Below are 13,039 nucleotides of genomic sequence, written 5' to 3'. Positions count from 1 at the left end.
TGATTTTATATGAACTTCATTTCTATATTGATAATTTTGGGAGAGGAAAGGTAATGGCTGTCAGTGGTGAGGAGGGCAGTTGTGGCACAGCCAGCATTGAAAGAAGCACAGATGGCAGCGCAATGGTTGAGCAGCAGCAGTCCCTAGGCACACAGGGGTATGAAAATGAGGGAAAGATGCAACCAGTTAGTCCATAGTTTTCCTCTGAGAGTCATGCCTCTGATTTCAGTCTCATTTTGGTTGTTCTCAGGAATACTGACACTCATACTCTTCAGCTTTTTGCCTTTTTCACCTTGCACTTTAACAGCCTGTCTCAGAGGGTACTAATGAAGTACAAAAAAAGTTTTGTGTGTGGAAAAGAATCCTGCAGAAAATGCCGTGTGTGGGAAGTGATCCTTCCTAGCACCTGCATGCCCCCTCCGAACCGAGGGCTGAGCTAGCTGGAGTATGTTATGAGAGTGATGCACAGATGATCAGTAAGCTCTTTGCTTGGCATCCCTTTTTCATTATGCTGCCATTTTAGAGAAATGTTTTTATAGCCTCTGCTTGATTTTCCATCAGATCCCTCCCTCCCTGTGAATCCTCCCTTCCTGCTTCCTACAGAATGTGGCCAGCTGGTTACTGCTAAATTTAAATAAAGATGTGCTACTTGTAACTCTCTTTGCTTCATCCACACAATATTACTAGCCTAACTCAGCTAGCAAGGAGTACTTCTATTTTGATGGGGACAGGGACTGTAAGCCCGAATGAAGGTCAATGAAGGCTGTTGCATAGATAGATAATGCTGACGGAGTGCTCTAACCGGTTTTCTGCAAGAAAGTGCTGATTCAGTGGAATTGGGTCATTTGTGGGGTACATGTGAATTCTGCTCAGTATGCGGAAGCACAGTGGGACATTAAAACTGGGTGCCCAGTGGAGGTCTGCTGCCCAGGGCAGCTCCGTGAGCAGCAGTGAAGCACAGCCCAGGTCCCCATCAGCGCCGTAATGCTGCCATGCTGATGCACAACAAAACACCCGGCATCTCCTGTGAAATGGAAATCCTCCTTTCTAGTCAGCTCTAATTACAAACAGCATACCATGTTTAAATAACCAATAAAATAGGGCATCAACAAAGAAGCTGCTCTTTGCATCTCTGAGATTCATACAGCATCCAAGAGCTCAAACATCAAGGAGAAAACAGCAGGTAGCTTAACTCCCAAGATCTCTCCCCTGCTGTTGTTATCATTGACAATGAAGGCAGTGTTGTAAGTGCAGAGTGCAATGGACAATTCATGCACTTACTGTATCTTGCACTCTAGCTACAGGCGCGTGATTTTCTGAAGAAATGATGACAGGATCAAACATATTCTGGCAGATGCTCACAAAATCAGAGCCCCTTTCACTCAGTAAACGACCATAAAAATGCTTTGAAGATGACAATAAAAAGTTATTTAATCATGTTCAAAACAGAAGCACCTGCCAAGTCAATATATCATTTTTTACATGATTGGCTGGTACAGTGACAATAGCAAAAAATGCAAAGTGAGGCTGTTAGGAGCAGCTACTGGCCTGATTCTATAGTAGGCATAGCCTGATGGTGAACAGAGAGAGCAAGAGAAGAGGAAAGAAAAAGCAACAGACAGAATCATACATACATTTCCTCAGCCTCCTGATTTTTCAACTCTTTTTCCCAGCTGTTAGAAGGTGCCCTTGGGAACCTAGTCTGAAGACATCCTTAGCAGCCCCCATTTTCTGTAAAGTTACTGCTAGAGAGGGAAAGGGCAGTGACCAAAAGGAGACCTGAGACAGCCTGGGTGATTTTCACGCTGCCAAGAAAGAGGGGAAATGGTGCTGGAGGGAGAGATGGAGATGTGGTACTGCAAACTACTAGGTGGGTGCTGTTAGAAATGGAGACACAGTGTCATGTGGCTGGGTGCAGGTTTATTGAGCAGCCCAGGAGAGCCAGTACCTGCCATCAGCAGTGTGGGTTGCGGGGCTGCATCGTGCAACACAGAAGAGCCCGTGCTGTTGTTCAGCCCCACCGCTACCCTCAAAGCTGCCTCTACTCCAAATTCAGCAACTCCTCTAGACCAGCTACTGACCTGTGAGCTGGCATATGCAATCGTAGCATTGAAGAGCTTTCCAGCTATACCTGGTGTGGTTCAAAACCACCTGTGTGATACTGATCGGTGGAGGTCTTTCAGTGCTCTTGATCAGCTGGAATTAATGTAGCCCAAGGGTGATGTTAATTTACATGGGTTGATGACAGAGGCTGTTCTGGCATCTGAAGTCCAGCAGGGTGGCAAATTTAGATGTCCAGGTTTTAAGGTCAAAAGGGCTTGTTCTGACCAAGCACTGTCACCTCTAATACAATATGAGCCCTGTGGATCTCTGGGTTTAATTCTCAACACAAGGCCAACACGTATGATTAAACTAGAACATTTTTGTTCAAATATCCCATTAAAATTTTTCAGAGTCAGGGAATTTGACACCAAGCTCTGGTAAAAATGGCTAATTATTCTCGCTGATTAGGAGTCATGCCAGACTTCAGACTAGGTTTTTGGACCTCATTAAACTTTGCTAGCTAAATTGAAGAGCCTTTTATGACCAAATTTATGTTTACTGTGTGAGTGCTTTAACTTCGGTTGTTTCTCCAGCCTCTTTGGTAAGCTAGAGTAGGCAGGTCACTTAACCCAGCCCTCACTCCACAGGATGATTGCCAAGCCTTTACCTTCCCTGCAGTGTTTGCACCATGGCTCTTGAGTACTTCAACATCTTTCTTAAAATATAGGCACCAGCACAGTATTCCTGCAGCAGCTTGGAATTTCAGCATGCCAAAAATTCAACTCTCTCTGGCCAAAGGAAGGTTTAAAACACAAGTACTCAAATCTGAAAGCAATATAAACTCTAGAATACTTTGAAGTATATGTTCTATAAAGTATGGAGTTAGTTTTCAGTAGCCAAATTTGAATAGATAAACGTTAAAGTAATCACAAACATACACTGTTTGTGCTGTGAAAACTGGTGGCATAACTGGGTCTGAAGGTTACTCAGTGGTAAAATTAGTTGCTCAAGATTGTTATATTAGACATGAGTGAAGTAAATGGAGTGCTATATTACTGGTTTAAAAAGAAAAAATGAGAAAGGGAAGAATATTAACACAAGCTCAACCTTCAGTAGAAGGCAGGTAAACCAGGCACAGGGGAAATACTTGTGGTGATGAAGGCAGAACTTCAGTGCTGAAGACACAGACAACAGCATTGGTGTGGCATCCTGAGGCCAATGTAGCAGAGGTAAAAGGAAAGAGTCAAGGGAAGACCTAAGTAGGAGCGGTTACGTCCGCCTTGTAACTGTATGTGCAAACAGCGCAGAAGGACATTTGGTAATACGGTGCTCTCAGAAAGCAACTGGGAAATGGAAGAGATCGGGAGGAGCCCCCAGCCAGTACCCAGCTAGCAGCAGCAGATGCATTTTCTGAAGTGTGATGGCAAAGCAATCATCACAGATGATACTTTATTTCGCAGAGAGCAGATGTGTCCAATTAGGAGCTCTACGTGAATGCACACAAACAACAGAAAGACGCAAATCAACAGCTTCCAGAAAAGCACTGCACTAGCTACTGGGCACCTTTCCATACTGGGCTGCAGCCTTTTCAGGGAAGTTTACTTTGCCTGGCAATTTTGGAAAGTCATGAGCATATGGGGTAGGTGTAGAGGATATCCAAGGCGGGATACAAACCTTGACGAATGGCTACAGAAAGACAACAGTAGTAGAAAAAAGAAGTAAAAGGCTTTATACAGGTTTTATGAAGAAAACAGTTTACACAGTCACATGTCTAAGCAAAAATACAACAGATGGCTGTGATCTTCAGTCATTTTCCATAGTATTCATATATGGAGAAGTAGCAGTAGCACATTTTCTTCTCAATTGCCCTTTTATCAAAGCTAAAGAAAGACATGATTTACTGAAATACATGTAATGCATATGGGGTAAGACATGGAAACACTCCAACATAGCAACAGTATCCTAAAATTTGACTATATACAGAAATCAATCAATTTTATAAAAATAACAATTTTTTTCTTTCTCTCCAGATCAGTATTTTCTATATAATTTAAGTGGCTATATTTATGATTTAGTAAAATCATGATTAGTGTTGAACATCATAACGTCATTAACTTAGCACCAAATCTCCCACCCACCCACAACAGGAAAATAAGGAGGCAAGAAGAAAACTGCATTCCCAGCATACAAAGTCTGATATTTCCTGCCAACAAATATTGCAAAGCAAAATACTGTGGCTGTTGGGAATGTCAAGAAATCATTGTTGTCCTTAGGGACGCTATGAAGTAGTGAGCAGGACTGTCCTGCATGTCAGATGCCATGGAGGAATCTGGCTGACTGCTTGAAGGCAGAATGGACAGCCCCATGGAAAGGCACCCTCCATGCTCCAGACCTGATGAGGAGATTTATGCTTTTCATTGTTGCTGCTGGTTTGTCTGCATCTTCTTGTTGTTTCTCTCTGTTCCTTTTCTCTTTTAAATTATTCCTCATCCATAGCCAAATTCTGCCAGATTCTGAAGAGGATATCTAACTCCCAAGTTTAAGCATTAGATGGAACAAAGGCTTGTGAAGAAGAAACTGACATGACATTGTCTCTAAATGATTTGATCTCCTTTTGTTCAGGAAGATAGTCTGAGGCCCGTGGGTGTCTGAAATGGACTCATTCTCCATATTGGTCCTGAATATAAAGAAAAGTATAGCTCTGTTCTGGAGAGAGGTGTCCCAGTTTTTGCTTGGGAGACCTATCTTTGGAGGGTACATTTCCAATACACTTAATGACCTCTTTTAAATACAAGAGGACTGGAGAAAACAGGATGAAAACTGGTACGACTGCCAGCATCCTCAGTCTGTGGAGCTGGTTGCCTTCACTGTTTAGAATGCAATTGTAAGCCTGAATATGATGAAAAGTAATCCTGATCTCATAGCTCAGTAATCTGTGCTTAGTGGCAGGCAGGGATCTCTTATCCCTGTTAAATCCTTTAGATGTGTAAGTGATTTTTTTATCATATTAATGATGTTAGTTACTGCTGATCTGAGCTACTCTACTCCTGTGTGATACTTGAGCAGAGCTTTATGCTTGAGGAGCACAAAGCAACTTCTCTGACATGGGCAACTCTGCATCCACTGCCGGCTTTCCCACAGGAAGTTCTCTTTTAACTTAGAGGAGTTAGAAGCCTCCTAGAAGTTACGTGAGGTACCTGGGGTCCTTCTGTCATTGCGTGGCACTTGACTGTCTGATTTTTTTTTAATGTCAAGTCGATGGAGTGGAGTCTTTGCTTTGCAATTCCTTGGTCATGGCAGGAATTATGGAAAGAGTGCACTACCTGATGGCAAATATGCATGGGACTGGACCAGTGCTCAAGGGCTGGAAGCACCAGCTGAGGAAAAGGAAAATGTGCTATCTAGGCTTTTGATGAAAGAGCTGAGTGCCATTCGTAAGGCTCAGAAACTCCCATTCCGTGTATCCCTGCTGTTCCCATCTTTTCAAGAAGCGGCAGTTATCAAGTGTTTGAGTCCAGGAAGACACCACCTTCATCAGTGACCTTTGGCTTGCAAAGGGCACTGAGTGCAGGGAGAGCCAAGCCTGTGCTCCTCCACAGGTAGTGCTGGGCACCCCTGGTTTCTGAAAGTGAGCTCACTGCCCCTCTCCAGCATCAGCTGAGCTCCACCAGGGCTGGAAGGCTTACTCCTACACAGTGCTACGAAGTAGGAGGGGCTGAAAAGCCCAAAAAGTTTCCACAGACCTAACTCACACTTAGTTAACAGCAGAGTCCAGATGGGTTATTAACCCAGACACACATACCGCAAGGCTGCCAGAAGCCTTTTCTAAGTCAGTGATAAGAGAATTTATTTTGATTCGTGGCTGAGTTCTGCTTGGGAGGTGATGTTTTTCATCTGCTTCAATTTTTAAAATGCATGCTGTGTACCCAAAGACTAATGATGGGCATGCATTGGCAGGGGCACACTCAACTCATTCATAAATTATTGCTAAGAAGCTCGATGATATGCCTTTTCAGAACTGTTGCCCACTTTTTGGAGGCAGCCTAGTGATTTGTTGTAATGCCTTAGTTCTGAGTTAACAAACATGTGCCCAGGGGCTCCCACTGAAACAGGGCTGGGCCTTTGCAAAGTCAATAGTTTATTTACTGACTAAGAATAAAGCACCGGGGAAGATGTTTGAAGATGTTAGCAATGCTTTTCATTAGCTGAAGATGGCATTTAGGTCTTGATCATGGCATGTTTATTCATTAGCTTCAGTGAAATCACAGGCCTGTTTGCAGGGTGAAAGTAACAGCGAGACCTGGTGGGGCAAAAGAAAGGGAGAAAAGGCAGAGATTGTGTGTGCATTCACCCCTTTGAGTAGGAGGGAAAAAAACCCAAACCAATGGGGGTGATTTTGTGCCTTATTAAAAACCAAGCCAAAGTAACAGAAAATACACTGAAAAGCAGTAAGTTTTTGCCTCAAAGCCATTATCAATGACATTTGTTAAGATGTATCTCCTAGATGCAGCTTAACCACTGGTAAGGTTAACAAATCAATTTTCCTTGCTAAATACACTTAAAGTTTAGATGGATTGATTTGTTTCTGCCGGGAAAAATAATATTTTCGGTCCCACCCTATCTTCTTCACAAGACTTTGCTGGAAATCTCCATAGCTTATTGAATTGACTCGTTAGTTAATACATTTTTCTTTCTACTTGGATGTATCAAATGAAGGGGACTGCTTTGCTCAGTACTTGAACCTGACTCTGTCACCCATCCTGCACCACTGTTGTGGTGGCTTCCCCTCAGCCTGCAAGGGCACTGCTTCAGCCTTTGCTGGTGCCCAAGAATGGCACCTTTCCTATTCCCTGGGTTTGGTAAAAGGCAACGCTCATAAACCACACATTTTGCATCAAGAAACCTGCACCGGGGGACATTGCAGTCGGTGAGGAGAGGAAATCCCTGCAGCCTGGGACTGGGAAGGGAAGGGACACCCTAGCATCCTCTGTCATGGCCCGTACAAACAATAGCAGATAAAAGCAATAATGTAATGAAGACCTCCTATTTTACAGATCCTTCCTATGGCCATGTGTGGGCTCCAGGACAGGAGAACAGCCCAGATAACCAAGGAACCAGGGAGGGAGCCTTCCGGGTGGGATGCTTCCAAACCCTCGGCAAGCTGCCGGAGGGTAGATTTGGGCTGAGGAGGGGTCTTCTCCTCTTGTCTTTGTTTCCATTTCTAATGACTATGTCACACAATTTCCACTGCTGAGCCTGCTGCATAGCTGGGTCCCAAAGAGTTAAAATGGAGAGCAGCATGTGCACTTTTAAAACTATATGCGACAAAGTCCATTGCTCGAAGCCCGGGTCCCTTCTCCCTCAGCCCCTCCCCAGCTTCCACCGATCATTTATTATAAAGGGGTTTTATGATACAAATTTGATAATCTCCTATACACATTGGCACTGTTCTAATTGGAGTTGTAAGCCCATAAAATTCAAGCCCTTTGTTTTCATGAAGGCCACAAGGTTTTAAAAGGTACTATTGTACCGCCTAAAACCCATAAAATTGTCACTAGGGACTGATTAAACAGTCCTGAATTGAAACAGTGCGGATTTTGTCTAGGTCCTTTTCATGCACAACAATGCTCTTTTCAGCCCCCAAGACAAAAGGAGGTTTAAGGAGCGATTCTCTGGGAGATTCTTCTAAGATAACCCCATCCATATGGGAGACAAGGTGGCCAGCAGCTGAGACGGAAAAAAAAAAAGAGAGAGAGAGAGAGAAGAAAAAAAAGAAAAAAAAAAGATTTCGGATGGCAGGAGGAAAAATAAAGGGGGGGGGGGGGGGGGAGGGGGATACAACAACAGGGAAAAAAAACCCAGGTGACACAGAGGCTGTATTTTTCCCTGGGTCCTTCCCGCACATCCCAGAAGCCTGGTCCACCCTGCATGGCCCCCTTGGCACATGGCCCCCTACCCAAGCAGGGAAGAGGATGCAGGTGGGAGGACCGGCGTCGCTCCATCCGACCCGCCCTGCCCTGCCCGGGCCTCATCCTGCTCACGGCGGCCGCCCCACCCCGGTGGAGGGGCAGCAGGGCTGGGGGGCAGCGGGGCCGTGCTGCCATCGCGGTCCCGCTCCCCGGGGCTTCTCCGGGATGTCTAGACAGCACCACACATCCCAGGGGCACAGCTGGTCCGAAGTAGCCTCCTTCCAGGGAATAAAAAAAAAAAGACCCCAAACATCTTCTGCGGGTCGCTTTCGCCCGACAGCCGTTCCTCGGCGGGCAGGCTAAATGCATCTGTCCCCGGGGTGTCTCCGCCCCCAGATATTCCCTCCGCGTTCCTGATCCGCGGCTCCCGTCGGAAGGGAGGCAACCGGTGTAGTCTACATTCCATAGAGCTAGGGTTGGTTCGGTTTTGTTATTGTTGTTTTTGGGGGTTATTTTTCGCGGGGGAAGGGGGTGGGAGTGTCCCCATTAGCGGTTACCAGGACAATGATATATTTTTACTCGCAAATTAATAAAATCGACAGTTCATCACAGCGGTTCAGAACATCATTCCCTAGGCGTTCAAAGGCATCACTACATCCTCTTGGCTACCCTTCCCTAGCCCACCTTCGGAGCAGGCACAGACCAAGGGGAAGGCTGGCTTAACTCGGGGCGCTGCCTCAGCGGCTCCAGAAAAGACGGGACGGCCCGGAGGCCCTGCCCGGCGGCCCTGCCCGGCGCTGCGGGACCGGGGGGACCCGGGGAAGCCGCCGGGGTCCCGGCGGGCGCGGGCATCGCCGCAAAGCCGGGGAGCCTCCGGGGGCGGGGGGCCTCGGGCTCCCGCCTCCCGTCAGACGTACCACCAGGCTCACCGGGAGATGCTCGCAGCAAACTTTATTCGCCGTTTACCGGCGCACGTGGGTAAAATAAACGAACTTGGAAGTGAAATGCCGCCGACGCGATCGAGGCAAGTGTTTAAGCTTTATGGCACGGGAGGCAATCCCAGGAAAAAGCCCCAGTCGTCAAAAATACACTCTTCCGCCGGGAAAAATTTATTTGCCAAAAATCATTTTATTAGTCACCGGAAGAATTAGCTACTTCAAAATAAATGGGGTGGCTAGGATTAATGGTTTTTGTGGTTTTTTTAACAAGGGATCTCTCGAGAAGGAGCAGGAGGAGCGGAGGTTTTATGACGTTGGAGCCGGGCCCGGCCTCGGCGCCCTCGGCCGAGCCCGGCGGAGGGGAGGGCGGCTCGGGTCAGCCCCCTCCTGCCCGCCGCCCCCCGCGCCTGCCCGCTGCCCGGCCCGCCCCGCCCGGCCGCCGCCGTGCCCCGGCGCGCCCCGGTGCCCTCCCCGCGGTACGAGCCGCGGCTGGGGCGGGCGTCCCCGCGCCCGTGGGGTGAGTCCGGCCCCGCAGGGCGAAGCGCCGCTGTCACCACCCCCAGGAGACGACGGCGGGGTGCGCTAAGTGCTGGTAAGCGGGGAAGACGCCGAGGGCGGCGGAGGCGGGCGGGCAGGCGCGGTAGCCCTGCAGGGCGAGGGCGGCCTGGGCGCTGCAGCCCGCCAGGGCGCAGCCCAGCTTGGGGGGGGCGGCGGGCGGCGGGGGGCTGGCGGGGCAGCCACGGCAGGGCTCCCCGTCCCGCACCAGCACCGGCACCACCACCCGGCGCAGCAGGGCGGGCGGGCGCGGCGGGGTGCTGCCGGGGCCCTCGCTCCTCGCCCGCTTCATCTTGTAGCGGTGGTTTTGGAACCAGATCTTCACCTGGGTGGGGGTGAGGCTGAGCAGCCGCGCCAGCTGCTCCCGCTCCGGCGCCGAGAGGTACCGCTGCTGCCGGAACCGCCGCTCCAGCTCCAGCGTCTGCGCCTTGGAGAAGAGCACCCGCCGCTTCTTCTTCTTCTCCTCGGCCTCCGAGCCGCGGGCGGGGAGCGACCTTTGGGTGGAGTCGGGCAAGCTCAGCTCCGGACCGCTCTCGTCGGAAGCTGGGGACAGCGAGGGGGTTAGAGAGAGGGGGCGGCAGGGGCCGGGGCGCGGCGCAGGCACCGAGGCGGCGGCGGGCCGTCGAGAGCCGAAACGCCGTCCGCAGGGAGAGCCCCGGCTGTTTGCCGGGCGGGAATAATCCCAACAGTCAACAAGAGCCGTGAGCTCACCCCCCGAATGCACTGAACAGCACCCATGGGCCGGAGCGTGCGGTCCCCCGCGGGGCAGCGGCGCCCGCTGCCCGTCCCCTCACGGGCACGGTGGCTTCGCCACGCGCAGCCCGGGGGCTTGCGGGCGGGTAGCGCTTGTGCTCGCCCGGTGACAAAACGTCATATCGGGCTGCCCGGTCCTTTCATTACTGCTTTCCTCCGGCCGCTCGATCGCCTTAATATTAACTCATCCCCATGGGGTTCCCGCATCCTTCCAAAGGACGCTCTGCCCCTGCGCACACACAGGGACGCTACACGCCGTGTATCTGCGGCAGTTTAGGTGTGTGAGGCAGGACAAGGTGCTGTACAGCTGGGTTTGGAGCCGGAGCCGCTCTCCGCGGTGGCAGACGCGTGGGTCCAGGCGCCGCGGTAGCGCCGGGAGGCGAGGCACGGGCTGCGCCTTGGCTCGCCGCTGCGGTGCCTGGGCTGACCTGAAACCGCGCCGGCACAAAAGGGCAGGGTTGCTTGCAACAGTGAAACGGGAGGGGGGAGGGGGGGAAAGAAAACATAGCCAAACAAATAATAATAATAATTAAAAAAAAAAAAAAGATTCCGGGAAGCGAGCTTAAACGATAAGCGCAAAGAGACGGGCGGACACAGCCTGAGGTTTTGCTTCCTGCCATAGCTGGGAATATGCACAGACCTACGGAAAAAAAAATAACCTTTTCTCTCTTAAGCTCGTGGCCAGGATGTTCCTGCTGTTTCATTGTTGCAATGCAGTAATATTCTATAAGATTCCCAGCCTGGATTCCCCCGATCCTGTAGGCTACACACGCTGGCGATTCGCTTCTTCGCATCTTCCCCAAAGGAAGAGGGGAAACAAATAAAAGATAGCTGTGTGGAGATGGCGAATTCCTGTCCGCTTCATACTCACAGGGATAGTGATTTCTGTCTGTTTCTATCCACCCTCGGTACGGCGAGCCGCTGTAGTTCTCCGCTGAGTGGTGATGGTCAGAGGCTTGCTTTACGCTAATAGCATCCTGCTCTGGTAAATCCAAAATGCTCCTCACTGTAAAACTGATCCTGCCAGATGTGGCCATGGTAGGTTGTGCGCACACCCCCCCAAAAAAATACCGTCCCAAAGCCCCGAACCCTCTCCCTTAAAAGCTGCGAGGAAAGAATTGCGCCCGGTTACTGGGGAATCTCCCGGCTCAAGAGGACCTTCCCTTCCATCGCCGCCTAACCCCAAATATTAGTGTCGTTTACAGAGGTGTCCTGTTTATATAAACAGTCCTCCCCGCTGCAAACACTGCCTGCTTTCAAACCGTCCCTGTCTATAGGATGCTAAGTACCTGAATTAGTCAAGTGCTAAAGCCCTAATGGGAGTAGGTGTAGCCCCCCCTCCCGCCACCCCCATGAGAGAATAACCCGTTACCTCCCAAAGACAGCAGGAAACAGGCTTCATCATTACATATTCTGTCTGATTAGCCAAAAGTGGGGACAGATAATGGTAATTGTTAGCAGTGAATAACATCTTGGGTGGCATGTGGATGACCAACAACCACCCCCCTCCATCCGCCACCAAAGCCACCAGCGTCCCTTCTATCCGCAGACAAAGTGAATCCTCCCAGGACATCCGCAGAGCCTGCCGAGAGCCCCCTCCCCGCTTCTCCCTCTTTATTTCCCCCCTTCTCCCTTCTCTCTTTAAACCTGGGAGGAATTTAAGTCGTTATTTGTTTTATTTCCCAGGGCTGTTTGTCGTGCTACCTCCCATTCTCCCGCCTGTCATTGGCAGGCTGCCTACCCGCAACCGGGGACTTTTCACACCTCGGCTGAGCTCTCGGCTGGCGGGTGGGTGCGTTGAGGGCATGGCGTCTCGGGGTTTGGGGTGGGTTGTTTTTTTGTCTCTCCTGGGCACGGTGGATGGAAGGTGCTCCTTTCTCTCGGGCAGGCTCAGGGCGTGAGCCTGACTGGGGCAAGGCGGGAAGCCCGACACACTCGGTCCATAAGCAGAAGCCGGCGGGAGGAATGCGGGAGATTCTTTTTAGGACCGTTTTGCGTTGTACTAACCCAAGGAATATCCCCCTCGGGCGCTACGTGTGAGTGACTGAAACGATTCCAGCTGGGAGAGGGAGAAAAGATCAAACGCGGCGCGTTTGTTTACCCTCGCGTCTCCCGGCCCCGCCGAGCGCCGCTTCATCCGCCGACAGCGGCAGCGAAGGGGCCCGGAACCCCGGCCCCCCGGGGGAGGGGTGCAGGCAGCGGCCGGGCACGGCCCGGGCAGGTTCCCTCCGCGGGACAAGCGCCTCCGCGCAGCCCTGCCCCTCGTCCGTCCGCCCCCGCGAGGCTTTGCCCAGCCTCGATGGCCTCCGAGGACTTATTAAAAAAAAAAAAAGCGATGAAGAAGCAAGCATGAGTTGTTCAAATGCAAACCCTCAGCGGCAGGGGTGGCCGGTGGGCGCGCTTCCTGCGGGTCGCGCAGTCTGGGGGCGGCCGTGGGGGCCGCGGAGGCGGACGCGCTCCCCAGCCGCACGGCGCAGCGCCCGGCCCCGGCGCTTCCCGCCCGGTTCGCGGGAGGGACACGGGCCCCGTCTAGGAAACCAGTGGGAGGCGAGCCTGGCTGGCTGGAGGAAAGCCTGGAGGGAGGGAGACACCCAGCCTCTCCCCAGCAGATCCGCTTCCCTTTGAACGCCGGCCGGAGCGCTCACGGCACAGCCCCGTCGGGCAAACGGCGTGCAACGCTGGGATGGTGCGCTGGGCGCCGGGAAACAGAAACCCGGATACACACGGGGATACTCTTCTAGCCGGCCGCTTTGTTGGTTCAAATTTCCCTGTCCAAACAGACATCTATAAGCTATTGTGTATAGATTATATTTCTCCAGCCCCGCTCCCCTCCCCCCCCCC

General features: G+C 51.1%; 1 protein-coding gene across 1 annotated transcript; it reads right to left on the bottom strand.

Annotated features, from left to right (window-relative positions):
* Nucleotides 1-9,440: 9,440 nt before the first annotated feature.
* Nucleotides 9,441-11,235, bottom strand: NKX2-8 (NK2 homeobox 8). Its single transcript, XM_055793778.1, has 2 exons — nucleotides 11,070-11,235; nucleotides 9,441-9,988 (listed from the first exon to the last, which is right to left on the bottom strand). The coding sequence occupies exons 1-2, from the start codon at nucleotides 11,233-11,235 to the stop codon at nucleotides 9,441-9,443; spliced, it is 714 nt and encodes a 237-aa protein (XP_055649753.1).
* Between the last annotated feature and the right edge of the window lie 1,804 nt (nucleotides 11,236-13,039).

This window comes from Falco peregrinus, chromosome 1 (genome assembly GCF_023634155.1).
Source record: "Falco peregrinus isolate bFalPer1 chromosome 1, bFalPer1.pri, whole genome shotgun sequence".
NCBI classification, from domain to species: Eukaryota; Metazoa; Chordata; class Aves; order Falconiformes; family Falconidae; genus Falco; species Falco peregrinus.
The sequence above is the reverse complement of the archived record's forward strand: the minus strand, read 5'-3'. Positions and strand labels throughout refer to the sequence as shown.